At 41.4% G+C, this 13,457-nt stretch overlaps 1 protein-coding gene across 3 annotated transcripts; it reads right to left on the reverse strand.

The window, feature by feature from the left end:
* Nucleotides 1-197: 197 nt before the first annotated feature.
* MARVELD2 (MARVEL domain containing 2) lies at nucleotides 198-12,834 on the reverse strand. 3 transcript variants are annotated; one of them, XR_014186254.1, is made up of 7 exons: nucleotides 11,357-12,834; nucleotides 9,608-9,640; nucleotides 8,352-8,488; nucleotides 6,665-6,836; nucleotides 6,201-6,251; nucleotides 4,484-5,465; nucleotides 198-3,437 (listed from the first exon to the last, which is right to left on the reverse strand). XR_014186254.1 is itself a non-coding variant. In XM_082075116.1 (6 exons), exons 1-6 carry the CDS (start codon nucleotides 12,476-12,478, stop codon nucleotides 5,349-5,351), a joined length of 1,632 nt encoding a protein of 543 aa, XP_081931242.1. In that variant the 5' UTR covers nucleotides 12,479-12,834; the 3' UTR covers nucleotides 198-5,348. The 3 variants fall into 3 exon arrangements, 2 of the variants coding, with proteins under 2 accessions (XP_081931242.1, XP_081931243.1); XM_082075116.1 differs by having other exon boundaries at nucleotides 198-5,465; XM_082075117.1 differs by lacking the exon at nucleotides 9,608-9,640 and having other exon boundaries at nucleotides 198-5,465.
* Nucleotides 12,835-13,457: the final 623 nt, after the last annotated feature.

The raw sequence follows: 13,457 nt of genomic DNA on the forward strand, positions 1-13,457 counted from the left end.
TGGGAGAGGCTTTTATGTTCTCTTCAGAGAAGAAATCTGAAGCACCTGTAATAGTGATTATCTTCGTATGCAGGCAGAAAACAAGTCATGCTTCTCACACTGAAAATGCATGGTTACATTTATAGATGTTAACTTATCACCTTTCACAAGTACTATATTGAGGATTGTACAACTACATTTAACTATATAACAGTAACTTTCTTCTACTACCCTTAGTTTGTTATGCCCAGAAACTGATGAACAATTCTGCAGTAATATACCAGTTGATACCAAAGCAAGCATAGCATGGTCCCTACATTCTGGACTTTACAACACCAACTAGTTCACATTGTTAAATCTAGAGGACAATATGTTTAAATAGAAGAAAAGCATTTTCAGTTGTATGGATTAATGTCAGAGTACTTGAGAAGAAGACATGGTGACAAACTGTTGCCATAGGATGGATTTGCCTTCATGAGGCAACAGGGGAAAAAACACAAGAGCAGAAGGAAACAGAGGGACAGATTTGTTAGCAGAACAAACTTGTTATTAGAAAATCAGGATCAGAACTGTGAAACATTAAAAACTATCAAGATCTGAAATCTGCTGTGAAAAAAAAAAAAACAACTTACATTTATTTTACACATGCCCATATGTAATTTTTATTTATCTCCAGAACAGAATACTACACACAGTAGCAGAAAATTACTACTCAATTATAGGTGAGAGAAAAAAACCCAATGATGTCTACAGAGTCAACTGTTTTAGGAACAGTAAGGATTAAACAGTCTTTCAGGATGAAAGAATATATGATAGCCATTTTATATGTTCTGGTAATTTCACAAGGTCTTTATATCTAAACAGGATTATAGTGCAGATTCTAGAACTGTACGAACGTCTGAAATTATTTATTTTGTTAGGGTGAAAATTACATGTAGTTTTAAAAGCTTGCAAATGTTTGCTTTCCTACAATGCAAGCAAAAAAAAAAAAAACGCAAAAGTGTGCTCTTTCATGTGCAGAAAGAGTTTGAGATCCTTTCAGATTAACATCAAAATACAAAAAGAGGTAACAAAATAGTTTCAGGTATTTTGATGGTATGTGATTATGTTTTGCTTCTACCTAAAATAATTCTGAGCAGCACTGTTCCATCTCGTATCACCACGAGCTTCTGTTTCTTAAGCATCACAGTGAGGATTAGCTCAATAAAGCTGGAGACAGTTTTAGCTGATTTCTCTGCAGAGCAATCATAACTTTCCTGGCTACAGTGGCAGTGTGCCAAGGCTGTGTCTGACCACTTCAATTACAGGAAAGTTACCGAGCATCCGTTTCTAAGGGGTGTCACTCTGCATCCAAGTAAGACAATAAATGTGGAAGAAAACATTTAAACATCAGTAATGTTTCATTAAATAGGAGTGGGGAAAACCCACTTCTGTATCCTTCAGCCAGTTGCATTTATCAGGAGCAATTTATAAATATGGGGGATATAGACGAGAAATGAATTAGCTTTCAATTAAACCATACCTTGGAAAAATGCAAGATCTTTCGAAGGAGAACAATGAAAACTACTGAGGATGGAAAAAGGGGAGTTCTTTCGTTTAAGTAGTCAAGATTTGCTTCTAGGAACAGAAATAAAGTTGTAGTTTGATCTACTCCCATTAGATCACATGCTGTCCTGTCTTAAGAAGGAAACAGTCCAATTTATAAAACATCAAAATGGAAAACTGTCTGTAAGCTGATAGTTTTAACAGAAGAAGAAAGAAATGAGACATTTTTCAAAATAGGGATTTTTTTATTATCAAGGCCACAAATTTTAATGCTGGTCAGGAATGCAGGATATATAGTCATTTTGTAGATTGTCATTGTCCAAATGTTTCAAACCCCACCAGTATCTTGAGATTAATAAACTAAATACTGGATAGCTGCTTCTACAATTTCAAATCAATTAGGTTTTTCATTGCTACGAGTACTTTCAGTTGATACACTGTCATGAAAGCTACTCCACCCTACTATGCAATACCAACTTTTGGTTACATGGGAGGCGCTGCTTTATCTGCCCTGCAAAAATATACAGGTTAGCAAAGAGTATGCAGATGTTGCCATAGTTATCTTGATCAAGAATATCCAGCTGTTTGTCAAGACCAAAAAAACCCCCTTTTATTGATCTATTCAACACCAGTTTGAAAACTATTATATTCCTGGAAACTGTAAGTCTCTTGGACTTCCCTTTGTAGGTCTGTGGAGCCAGGCAGGCATTTTCTAGGAGGAAGACTGAAGGATAAATGTTCTTGTTATACACACTCAGTGTCAGAGGACAGGCTGTAATTGAAAGTGGATGCTGTATGCCGTCTGCTGTAGGGCAATATTACTTGGTAAGATTAAAATAAATGTTAACTATCTTCTGCAAAAACCCAGTCATGAGTAAGACTGCACAGCAGCCTGTTTACACATACATTCAACAATGCAGATGCACAGAACTGAGACTAGAGAGACCAAGGTGACAATCATCTAAAAACTTCAGTTTTGTCTGAAGTATACCTTCTAGTTTTTAAGGATACCAACAAACCACTTCCCCCAATAGTTCTGATTGTAACTGTTTCTCACTGAGTTTCTTCCAAATTTCTGTCCTGCATTTGACTGGCTTCGACTCCCAGCCGTTAATTGCTATTTTGTTAATCTCAGTTTCTCCAAGAGATCAAAAATGTTTCTTAGACTAGTGATTTTTCTTCGGCATGTTCTGAGACCTTTTCAGTCTCCCATTGACAGGTTAAAGCAAAACAAGCTCACCAACTGTATGCAGCAAAAGCAGTGCTGAGGTCCGTAACAGATCCAGGACTGAGCAAGTAATTTACTATAATGGTCATGATGTGTTGTCCTGCTGGATTTAAGCCACAAAGGTAAATGCCTTCTCCTGGAGCTCCATGCTCAGCATGCCCCACTGCCATGCACTGCATCAATCCTATTGGAAACCCAAAAGGCTGGCAGAAGGGAGTGTTCATATGTTATCTTCTCTCCTTCACTTTTGGAAAATCCATCCAGTGACAGCTGCGGCAGCTTGCTGGGAAGTGTGGAGCGATCCACACACAGCTGTCTCTGCTTGGTTTATTTCCTTGTTCCAGGCACAGGCATGATGTCTGCTGTTCCCAGCCCACTTGTGGAAACTTCACAGGAAAGGAAAAACACAATGGTTCTGCAGAGGCTGTGCAGGTGCAGTCCGAGGGCCCAGGAGCCAGCTTCTCAGAGACTGAAACTCAGACCACTGTCAAAAAAAGCCTGGAGCTGGACTCTGTCCTGAAGGAGGAAGGCCTACTAAGGGTGCAGACTGTGAATCGTCTGAAGAAAATCAGTCAGCTTCTTTTTAGCACTTTATAAACATCAGCTGATCCTTCAGCTTGGATTAATCTTCTTTTCCTGCTACTGATGCAAGGCCCAGAACTGCCACAGATCAAAAATGAGAAACCTGTGTGTACAGTGAGAGGCTTAGCTTGCAGGGATTTGGACAAGGACCTCTCTTACAAAGAAAAGTTTAAAAAGTATACAGCACAGCAGGTATAAAACACTTGTCCCACCCAGGTCCTTCATAAGGTAGAGAGGTTTCCTCTTCTCTGAAAAGAATAGAAACCTGAACCAGAAAGGGAGAGTCACCTGAAAAGAGAGGGAGAACAAGGGAATGCACTGACTGTCATCTGATTTCAGGCTGATGAAAATATTGAGACACCTTCCAGGTAGATGAGACTGAAGGCTTTCAAATGAAGAGCTGCCAAGTTTTCAAGTTCTCTCAGTGTTCCCATGGTGTCTTGTGTTATTTACTTCATCCACTAAAACTCTTGGAATTAAGTGGCTGATAAAATTGGAATGTCAACAAAAGTGGGTTTGTAGCCATTAGGATTGCAGTGTGAATGGTAAGGGCTCAAAATCAGAAGGCACAGAACTGCCAGAGCGAGGTATATTAGTGCATTTCCAGTACCGAAGAACAGAGGTGGTACTACCAACACTGTTCTAAACTGGAAACAGCTTTCCTGATGTCTTGTCTTTAAATTAAGGTAAATGTTGAAAACTTTCCTTTAAAGAAAAAATGATCGCTAAGAAAAATGTGAAATAACCTTAATCAGAGCACCTTTTTTAACAAAATGCCTGTATAAGAAATAGAACAAAATGGCTATACTGGTGTTTTTTGGTTTTGTTCTGTTTTTTTTTGAAATTACAATACGTTTTGGAACAGACAAATTGCAGTTGTAGAAAACTGTAAAAAGAAACTATCAGTGCTTCCAAAAATTTTAGTAAGTAGAAAAAGTAAAGATGTGAAAAAAGGATACAAGGAGAAAATTTACTGGCTTATGAAAACATTTGCATATACAAACGTATCCCCAATACAAAATATAAAAATGTATATTGAATTTATGCAGATATGCTCTGGAAAGCATGTCTATAAAAACATTTTACCTGGCCTTATAAAGGATACTAATAATTTATACTTTGAATGAGAATTAATTTTACTGTACTTACTCTCTGAATGCCAAGTTCACGAACAGCTGCTGCCTAGACAAACCGTCCTGTTACTTGCTGATGAAAAATAAAGTATTTTGCCTTTAAACCCATGGATTCTTACTAAGTTGACCCAGAAAAGGTACGCAGATCATACTGTCCTCAAGCAACACCAATGGAACACTAAACATGAGTCTTATCCTGTACCTCTATTCCATTAGGGCCATGTAAAAATTGCTTGTATCACCTCTAAAGAGAGGAAGAAAAAACAAAACAAAACCAAAACCCCAACACCACCAACCCTCTCCAACCCCTGCCCAGTTATTTTGCATCTCTTGATGGGTGAAATTCCAGATAATTTCTGACATACAGCAGAGCATTTGGAAATACAATACAAAAAGTCTTATGAAACTAATGTTCAACTTGCCAAAACTATTCAATATAATTAAACACTGCACCAAATCCCAGACAGAAACAACAGGCCAGCTCTTTCTGATACTATTCTCACCTACAAAATCTGAAATCGTTAATGACATTTCTGTGCAAACTTTTGATGCGGAATTTGGAGCTGCTTTCTCTGATGGGCTTTGCAATTTTGCAAACACAATACTTTGAAATAAAGTATTCATATTTAAGAGGCCAGGTTGTATACTGTCTAATAAAAGCAGAACATTAGCCCAGGTTTTCTAAACTTATCCGATAACTTCATTACATTGGTTTAAAATTGGATCTGCATACAAAACTTACCACTAATGTACAACATCTAAGTAAGTGAAAGTGTTTAAGCAATCCCCATAGGTGTACTGTTCTGAGAGTAAATAAATAGTTTAAAATATGCATATCGATTTACAAAATAGAAAACAGTATCCCCGAAGTGAAGGCACAGCTAAGTTTCCACATTCCAATTCATAACTTTATCATAGTCCTGAATTCGTTGTTTTATGTGAGAAAGCTTATTCTTTAGGTATTCACAACGCTCCTTTTTCTCCAGAAATGCAGGATCCTGCCAAAAATACAAACATCTTTACATTAATATATTACACTTTCAGACTCTTCCAAGAATACTCTATCATCAATTATGTTCTTGATGAAGGACAGCATGTAAATATTCTCCAAAATCACACTCTTTTTCCCTAGCCACAATTTCTTATTTCCCTCTTCCCCTTCCTTCATAAAAGGCTGGAAGAAGATTTTCTGCTTTTATATACTGTAGTTACGTAGTAAACAGAGCTGTTCTTAAACAGAAGTCTGCAAACATAAATGACATCATACTAAGTAATTTAGATTTTATAAATGTGTTGTGGTATGTCTAATAAGTCACTCTCCTCAAAAAGTAATGAAGTTTAACTAACATGGACATAAAATCTGAATTCCATGAAAACAGGGGGTTGTAATTTGTTGTTTTCAATGGAATACATATTCCATTTACTGCCCTCATTTAAAAATGAGTGAAACCTCTTGGATTACACTGAAAATTACTTTTGAGAGTCTTGCAAAGTTCTATGCCACAAAGAAAATACAAACTTATTTTCAAGACTATGTTTTCTGTTATCTGTTGGCTGTGTTGATCGGTGAATATAAATGACCTAGATGCCAAAAAATAACCAGTCTTCTCAATGCAGAATGCTAAGAGATGGGACTGCCTCAGAAGATGAACCTTGCATCAGACATGTTGGCTATTCACACTCTCCTTGCTATTTATTAGATTCACTAGCAGTGTAAAGCTGAAAACACTCACATTTTTCTTCTTCCTGTATTCTTGCAGAACTTTCGATATTCTTTCCTGTTCCTAATGAAAGAGAACACACATTTTTAACTACCTTGAGTGTGCTTTATATCTTCATGTAAATTCTACAAGATACTCATCAGAAGTAAAACTCTCATTTGATCAATCCATTCTGGTTGTAAAATTTTAGCTGTGAATCTTGTACTTGAGAAACAGTAAAACTAAAATAACTGTAACTCAAACTTGAAAGCTACTAGCATGAAAAAAACCCAAACCAACCAGAAAAACATGTGTACAACTTAATTGCAACTTGGTATCCTTGATCCATGACCAAGCAAGAAACAACCTATTTGGAGAAACTTTCTCTCCCACCAAGTCACTGCCAGCATTACAGGACATTGTGCCCTAGATAAAGACAGTCAGAAACTGCCTAATATCACACCTGTTTTCCATGACCCCATTTCACAGGTACTTACATATACACTTTCAGGATGGTGAGGAAGCTGTCTCATCAACGTATCCAGCTCATCAAACTTTTTCAATACCGCATGAACTTCCACCGACAGTTCTTTATACTCCGCAAACTGATCATTGAATACCGCTTTGTATCGGTCTCGCATTTCATTTGTTTGAATTGCTGGGTATTTCCTTAAAAAAAAAACAAAAACAGTTTCCAAGGACTAGTTTTAGGGATAGGACTTCAAGAAAAACATGAACCATTCACCTTGATAGTGTATTTCTGTGTTGTTTGCTAATCTCATAACCTGCTTGAATTTGCATGTATGTTGTCCTGGTTTTGTTAAAAACAAGTTTCTCTTTTAGTGAATTTTCCTGTCAGCTAAAGTCTTCTTACTAACTGCACTTTTCAGAAAGCTAGATACACGTTTTGGTAGACATAACAATGGAATGCAAGGTCGGTGATAAGGATGCATGTCCCAGGAGAGGGGTGAACTGAAACAGGTGACTGAAACTGACCAACTGAGTATTCCATCCCATTCACGTGATACTTCATATAAAAGTGGGAGATCACGAGGATCTTGTCCCTTTTTCCTTATGGCCAGCATTAGGAGAAGACCTTGCGAGTCATCCCGGCAAACTGAGGCCTAGTGACAGCCTGAATCTAGTTCCAGTTGGCTGCAAAGTCCCGTCCAGGACTTCTGGGTGCCGGCCTGACATCTGCCGGACCAGTTGCCGGGATTTTCAAGATTGGTTTTGTATATTTTGTATTATTTTCTCTATTTTATTAGTAGCATTAGTAAAACATTTTAAATTTTTTTCCAACTCTTCCTCTCTGTCATTCTTTTGATTTCCAATCCGTAGTGGGAAGCCGGGGGAGAGGGGCTAAAGAGGGGAGAGAGAGGGTTAACAAAAAATCTGCCACGGTTTATTGTCATCCTGCAATCAAATCTTTGACATATGCAAAGAACTGAAATCACAAAATTACACAATGACAGAATGGTTGAGGTTGGAGGGGGCATCCAGACGTCATCTGGTCCAGCACCCCTGCTCAAACAGGGCCACCTACAGCTGGTTGCCCAGGACCATGTCCAGGCAGCTTTTGAATATCTCCAAGGATGGAGACTCCATAATCTTGCTGGGCAACCTGTGCTAACCCTCACAGTAAAAAAGATTTTCATAATATTCCAGTGGAAGCTCCTGTGTTCTCAGTTTGTGCCCCAGTCTGTGTTAAACAGTATAAAAATTAATTTATAATATTATACTTTTCACTATGGAAAGGCCTGTCCTTTAAAAGGGAGCCTGTTATAGATTTAGCACGCAGAAAGTACAAAAGTAGTCAAATTTCAGGGTCCAAAAAGACAAATGATTTCCCATGTATTTTATTATTTTCTTAATTGTTTGCGTGGTGGTCTTCTCTTCCTTTGGCAGTTATTGTACTTGCTAGATTATGATATTCTACTTCAACATTTGAGGTTTGTGGGGTTTTTTTTAAATTTAAGATTTCTTTATTTATATTACTAGTGCTATGCCATTGATGCCAGCCTCCATGCTCTCTATTTTAAACATTAAATTAATAAAGAATTATGAGTTCCCATAGCACATGCATGGCAGAGTAACCATGAGCGTATATATGAGAAATGATGAGTCAAAACCATCATTCAAGTATTCTCCACTGAGTTTGTTCATCGAAGTCAAGTCACTTACGCTAGGTAGTCTGGCATCACTATGGGTTTAGGAATGTGGCCTGCAGGTATATGACCGTTAAGGAGTTCGGGTTTTCTTCCCACTGATTTAAGTTGCCTGTAAGTGACCTCTTCTCTTGCTCTGTCATCACTTTCATACTGTTTTAAAAGAAAAGAAAATAGTTCTTAATGATAATGGTTTGACTTAAAATACAATATACATAAACCACAAAATACCCAGCTCATTTGAATACAAATATACAAGCACTGAGCAACAGCAGAAGCAAATCACAGGTATTTCTTACAACCCTTATTGTAATTAGAAAATTAGTAAAGAGTTAGAGTAATGTTTCTCATACAGTATCCAGTTTCAGTTTGTCCTAGCAGTGGTATCAGTGACAGGTAAATACTTCTTTGGGCTTGGAATGCCTTGTATGTCTTAAAAAATAGTTCAAAGAAGTTTCCTTGGATATCCATGTGAATGAACATGAGTCACTCAGTTCTCTGGAGTTCCCTTTCCCCCTTGTTTCCTATTGCACAATTTATCCCTTGATCCAAAAATAAAAGCACAGGGAGTCTTGTAGGAAAACATAAAAAAGGATCCTGATCCAGTACTGAAGCAACAGAGCAATTCAAGGTATCGATCATGAGATATTTAAAGCTGAAACAAAAACACTATAAATTATCTGAGAATCATCAACGTCTGCTGTTAAGACCCTATACAATCCTTGCAGTTTATGCAACCACATCTTTGTGCAGCAGAAGCACTAAAACTGCTGATACATCCAAAGTGTTAAGGAGATCTTTGGAGCAGCCTCAGAGACACAGGAACAAGCCCAACTCACGGAGCACCTACTTCTGCTTCCGTGCTCCCATGGACTCTCCTCCAAAGTCAGTAGAGAGCCAGGAGGAAAGAGAGTTTCTGAAACCTACAACATAACAGATGACCTGTGCTTCCAACCATGTCTGCCCAGCTCTGTGATAAATGCTACAGAACTTGTCACTTCGTGAAAGAGAGTATGAGCGCACACAGAGGCAGTCATCAGATTTGCTATTTACAGGAAATGTTATAACCTAGCCTAACTAGTAGTAACTTTACAAGCTTCTTCCAAATCTTCTAAGTAGGAAACTGTTGTATGGACTACATTAAAGAATTAAAGCTAATCTCTTCCAAGCCAAATAAGTAAATAAATAGATTGTTTGATTAAAACAGTCACAAGAAAAATAGCAACCATTTGGAAATATCAGTAAACAGAAAAATAAATTCCTATTTCCTACCTTGTTTTCTGGAAAAGATGACTGTGTTTTCATCTATTAAAAATGGAAAGAGCCATAAGTTTTATTTTCAGCAAAAATAATATGCAAATGCACAGACTCTTAAAATCTAAACTTTTTCAAAATCATGCTGTACATAGAATTATATTTGTATTCAGGCATGAAGAAATTTAGCATAAGGAATATTTTCAGATCAATGAATCTGAAGACTGTTTAAGAACCGTGGAAAGAAAACAACCACCCAAACCCCAGAACAACAACAGGATCTGCTAGAGCATAGCTGTAAGGAATAGCTTTCAGGAAATACCCCATCTGCTTCCCAGTCTCCTTTATTATTTCACATTCCAGGTTGTATTATCTCACGGACATGGTGCAGCCCAGTTCACTGCGTAGAGAACACAACAGCACACCGATCAGTTGCTCAACCAGAAGCTGTTTTGTACAGCACTCTCCAGAGCCTAACCTCTCCTATAAACATATTCCTTTCAGGAATATTAAATAACTGCAATAAAAGACCATGGATAGTAACAGGGAAAAGCGAACACCTTCTGGACAACTCCAGCAATCGCCTCATTCTTGCAGGACATATTAAAAGTTGGTTAAAATACATGTATCGAAGAGCTGCAATGTGGTTTTCCAAAGCGGAATCTTGGTTTTATGCAAGGTGGTGGAATGGAAACCACTGTTACATGAAAATTCTGCAAATCAGACTGCAGTCACAGAGCCGAGAAAATGGCAGGTTTAAATGTGCTCTCTCCTACTAAAATCACTTAAATGTTGACCTGTCTGTAAGTTAGGCTTATGTAGGCTTCACATACACTATTTTTTGTGCCACATTAAGTGTTATTAACTTTTTTAAAGGTTTTTTTGGTGGTGTTTTCACGTGAAGGAGGTTTAACACAAACTACTTTGAATTCTTTAGTTGAGAGTGATAAGTCTCTACTAGTTAGAGTAGTTACTAGCCATTGACCAGGTGAGCATTAAATGCTTTCAGTAAGGGCAAAGCCAGCAGCAATGCAAAATACTTAATGTGAAAAAGATGACATTGACTGAAATCCGAGACACCAACTCTGTTGTTACTGTTATTTTCTGATAACTATTGTAAAGAAAGCTTGGAAGACCTAAAGAAGTAGCTTGCAGTTTTGCTCGCATAGTAACAATAAGTATTTCATGTTCTTATGGTCAGCACAGTAGCAGTTAATGTGCTGAAAGTGCAGTCTTCATATAAATGCTAGGTGGCTTTAAACCTAATCCCACTGAACAGGTGCCTTGTTCATTTCTTCCTTTGTTTGGAAAACACACACCAGGAAGTAGTTCATCAGCTGACGCAGGAAGAGAGCTAAGAATTACAATGAGAACAGAGCCAGCTCCTCACCGAAGTGAATTTAAAAAAAAAAAGTCCAAGAATTTAGATCAGACATCTTAAGAACGCCTTTCGTTTGGCAATCTCAAATATTGTTAAGACTAGTGAAAGTTGTCCCTTACAGGCTGTGGACCTGCTGCAGAGTGGTGGGACAGGCAGCCCTGGGAAGTGGTGCAGTCACCATCCCTGGAGGGGTTTAAAAGATGTATAAATGAGGCTCTTAGGGACATGGTTTAGTGCCGGAGTTGGGTTACAGTTGAACTTTATGACCTTAAGTGTGTCTTTCAACCAAAACAATGCTATGGCTTTATAAGACACTGGATATAACACTGTCTTTCGCTCCTGGCCACACCATACCCAGCAGATACCAAATGTAACTAACGACTTACCTCCTGTTCCATCAACTGCCTGTGCTTCCTGGCTTCCTCATGCCTCCACAGCTTCAGAGACACCATAGCACCAATTAGATAGATGATCATTGTGACAAACAAGAAGATGATTGCTGCTGTCTGACCTCCCTCCACACGGCAAAAAGATGAATTTATCGGCGTCTTGAACAACTGGTAATAGCAGAGCCCGCCTCGGTTGGTATCGTTCACATACACTATGGCAGCCGACATGTACAGGATGAACAAGGCCACATTAATTCCGAACTCAGTCAGAGGCCACCAGTTGGAATCCAGGAGGATCGTCCGGTAGTACATCGACATGCCCAGCACCAGCAGCACTATCGTGACGATCCACGCCATTCCCGCCACCACCAGGACAAAAGGCGTTTTGGGTCCGCTGTAGGAGTAGCCTCCATAGGTGCTGCTGGGCCCGTAGCCGTAGGGCTGCGAGTACCCGAACATGTTGTACCACTCGTTATCCTTGTGCACGTAGGCCGTGACGCAGGCGAAGACGGCGGCGCCCAGCAGCAGCTCCGCCACACCGAGGATCCTGAGCAGGCCGGCCCAGGACTTCATGTAGGCGTACCGCTGGTTGTAGGCTTCCACCCGCTCACTGTACGTCTGCCCGGTGGCAGCGCGGTGCTCCAGCGAGCTGAAGGGGTCCCCGGACAGCATGGCTTCGGCCTCCTTCCGCGAGTTGTAGCTCCCGCCCGATCCTCCGTACGGATCCTTGTAGGAGCCGGGCACCGACCTGGGCTTCGGCTGCAGGGGGGCCGGGGAGGCCGGCGGCGAGCATTCTACCCCGTCCGAGATGTACCTGATGTCGGAGGCCGTGCTGTCCCAGCTGGAGCCGTGGTTGCGCCTCCCCTTGAAGAAGTTCTTCCAGGAGTCCGGGATGAACCGCCGCACCGGCTTGAGCTCGGCCGGCCCGCTCGGGCCGGGGCTGCCCTGCCCGGGGCAGGCGTCGGGCCCGAAAGGCGGCTGCAGCGGGAGCGGGGGCGGCGGCAAGGGGGCGGCGGCGCCGGGCTCCGCGTCCCGCGGGAGCGGCGAGCCAGGGCCGGCCCCGCGGGGCGGCAGGGACCGGCCGGGCTGCCCGCCCTCCGAGCCGGCGCTCCTCGACATGGCTGGCGCTCGGCCCGGCCTCAGGCGCTGCCCGGCGCCGCTCGGCCGGCTCGCATTCACCCGACGGCAGGAGCTGCCGCAGAGTCCGAAGGGCACCCGGCGGAGCAAAAGGGGCGATCCCGCCGGAGAGCGCGCGGGGAGCCCGTCCCGGGAACGTGCTCCGCGGCTGCCCCGCTCCCCACCTGCACCTGCGCCGCCCCGCCCCGGCGGCCTCACCTGCGGCGGCCGAGCGGCCTTCGCCCGCGGAGGCGGGAGCTTCCGGCCGGCGGAACCCCGGCGGGCGCGGCCGGACGGCGGCGGGAGCGGCGGCTCTGCCGCCCGGGGCAGCGCTGCTGTGGGGCGGCCGGGGCGGCGCCGGGCGGAGCGGAGCGGAGCGGAGCGGAGCGCCGGGGCCCCGCAGTATCGGTGTGTGACTCATGAGAGGGACTGACCCGGGAGCATCCCGGGCACAGCGAAACTTCGAAGTGCTGAGCAGCCCGTTCGGAGAAAGGAAAAACACTTACCTTGTGTCAGTTACCAAACGGGATTATCCCTTGCCACAGCACAACTGCGGCTTAAGGAGAAAACCAGCACGCTGCACCACTAACTTCTACAGAATGCAAAGGACGCGAGTATCTCTGCTTATTGTATTTTTCCCCTGGTAAACTATGGAATTATTTCCAAAAATGGCATCCAATATAATCTGTCACACAACGTGTACTGAAATTATATTTTAAAAATTTTAATTTATATTTTAAAATATTGTATTTCTATTTGTATATTGTGTTCACATAAAATATCTGTGGCAGAGTACGAAACAGGATTAATGCAGTAGGAGTTTAATTCACATCGCCAATATGGGATATCAAACTTTGTAGATATACACTACTTCTTTCTGAAGGTTCAAAATTCCAAATAGCAATTTTTTTGAAGGTGTAAATTTTAATAAAACCTTCAAATGCTGACAACTTATCAAATGTAGACTCCAGAAACATACTGT

The sequence above is a fragment of the Streptopelia decaocto genome, assembly GCF_964273445.1.
Source record: "Streptopelia decaocto genome assembly, chromosome: Z".
NCBI classification, from domain to species: Eukaryota; Metazoa; Chordata; class Aves; order Columbiformes; family Columbidae; genus Streptopelia; species Streptopelia decaocto.

Coding starts and splice junctions, on each gene's coding strand:
- MARVELD2 (XM_082075116.1), bottom strand. CDS start 12,478: ATGTCGAGGAGCGCCGGCTCGGAGGGCGGGCAGCCCGGCCGGTCCCTG. Junction 6,252..6,664: donor ACCATCCTGAAAGTGTATAT/GTAAGTACCTGT, acceptor CTCTTTCATTAG/GAACAGGAAAGAATATCGAA. Junction 5,466..6,200: donor AATACAGGAAGAAGAAAAAT/GTGAGTGTTTTC, acceptor TATTTTTGGCAG/GATCCTGCATTTCTGGAGAA.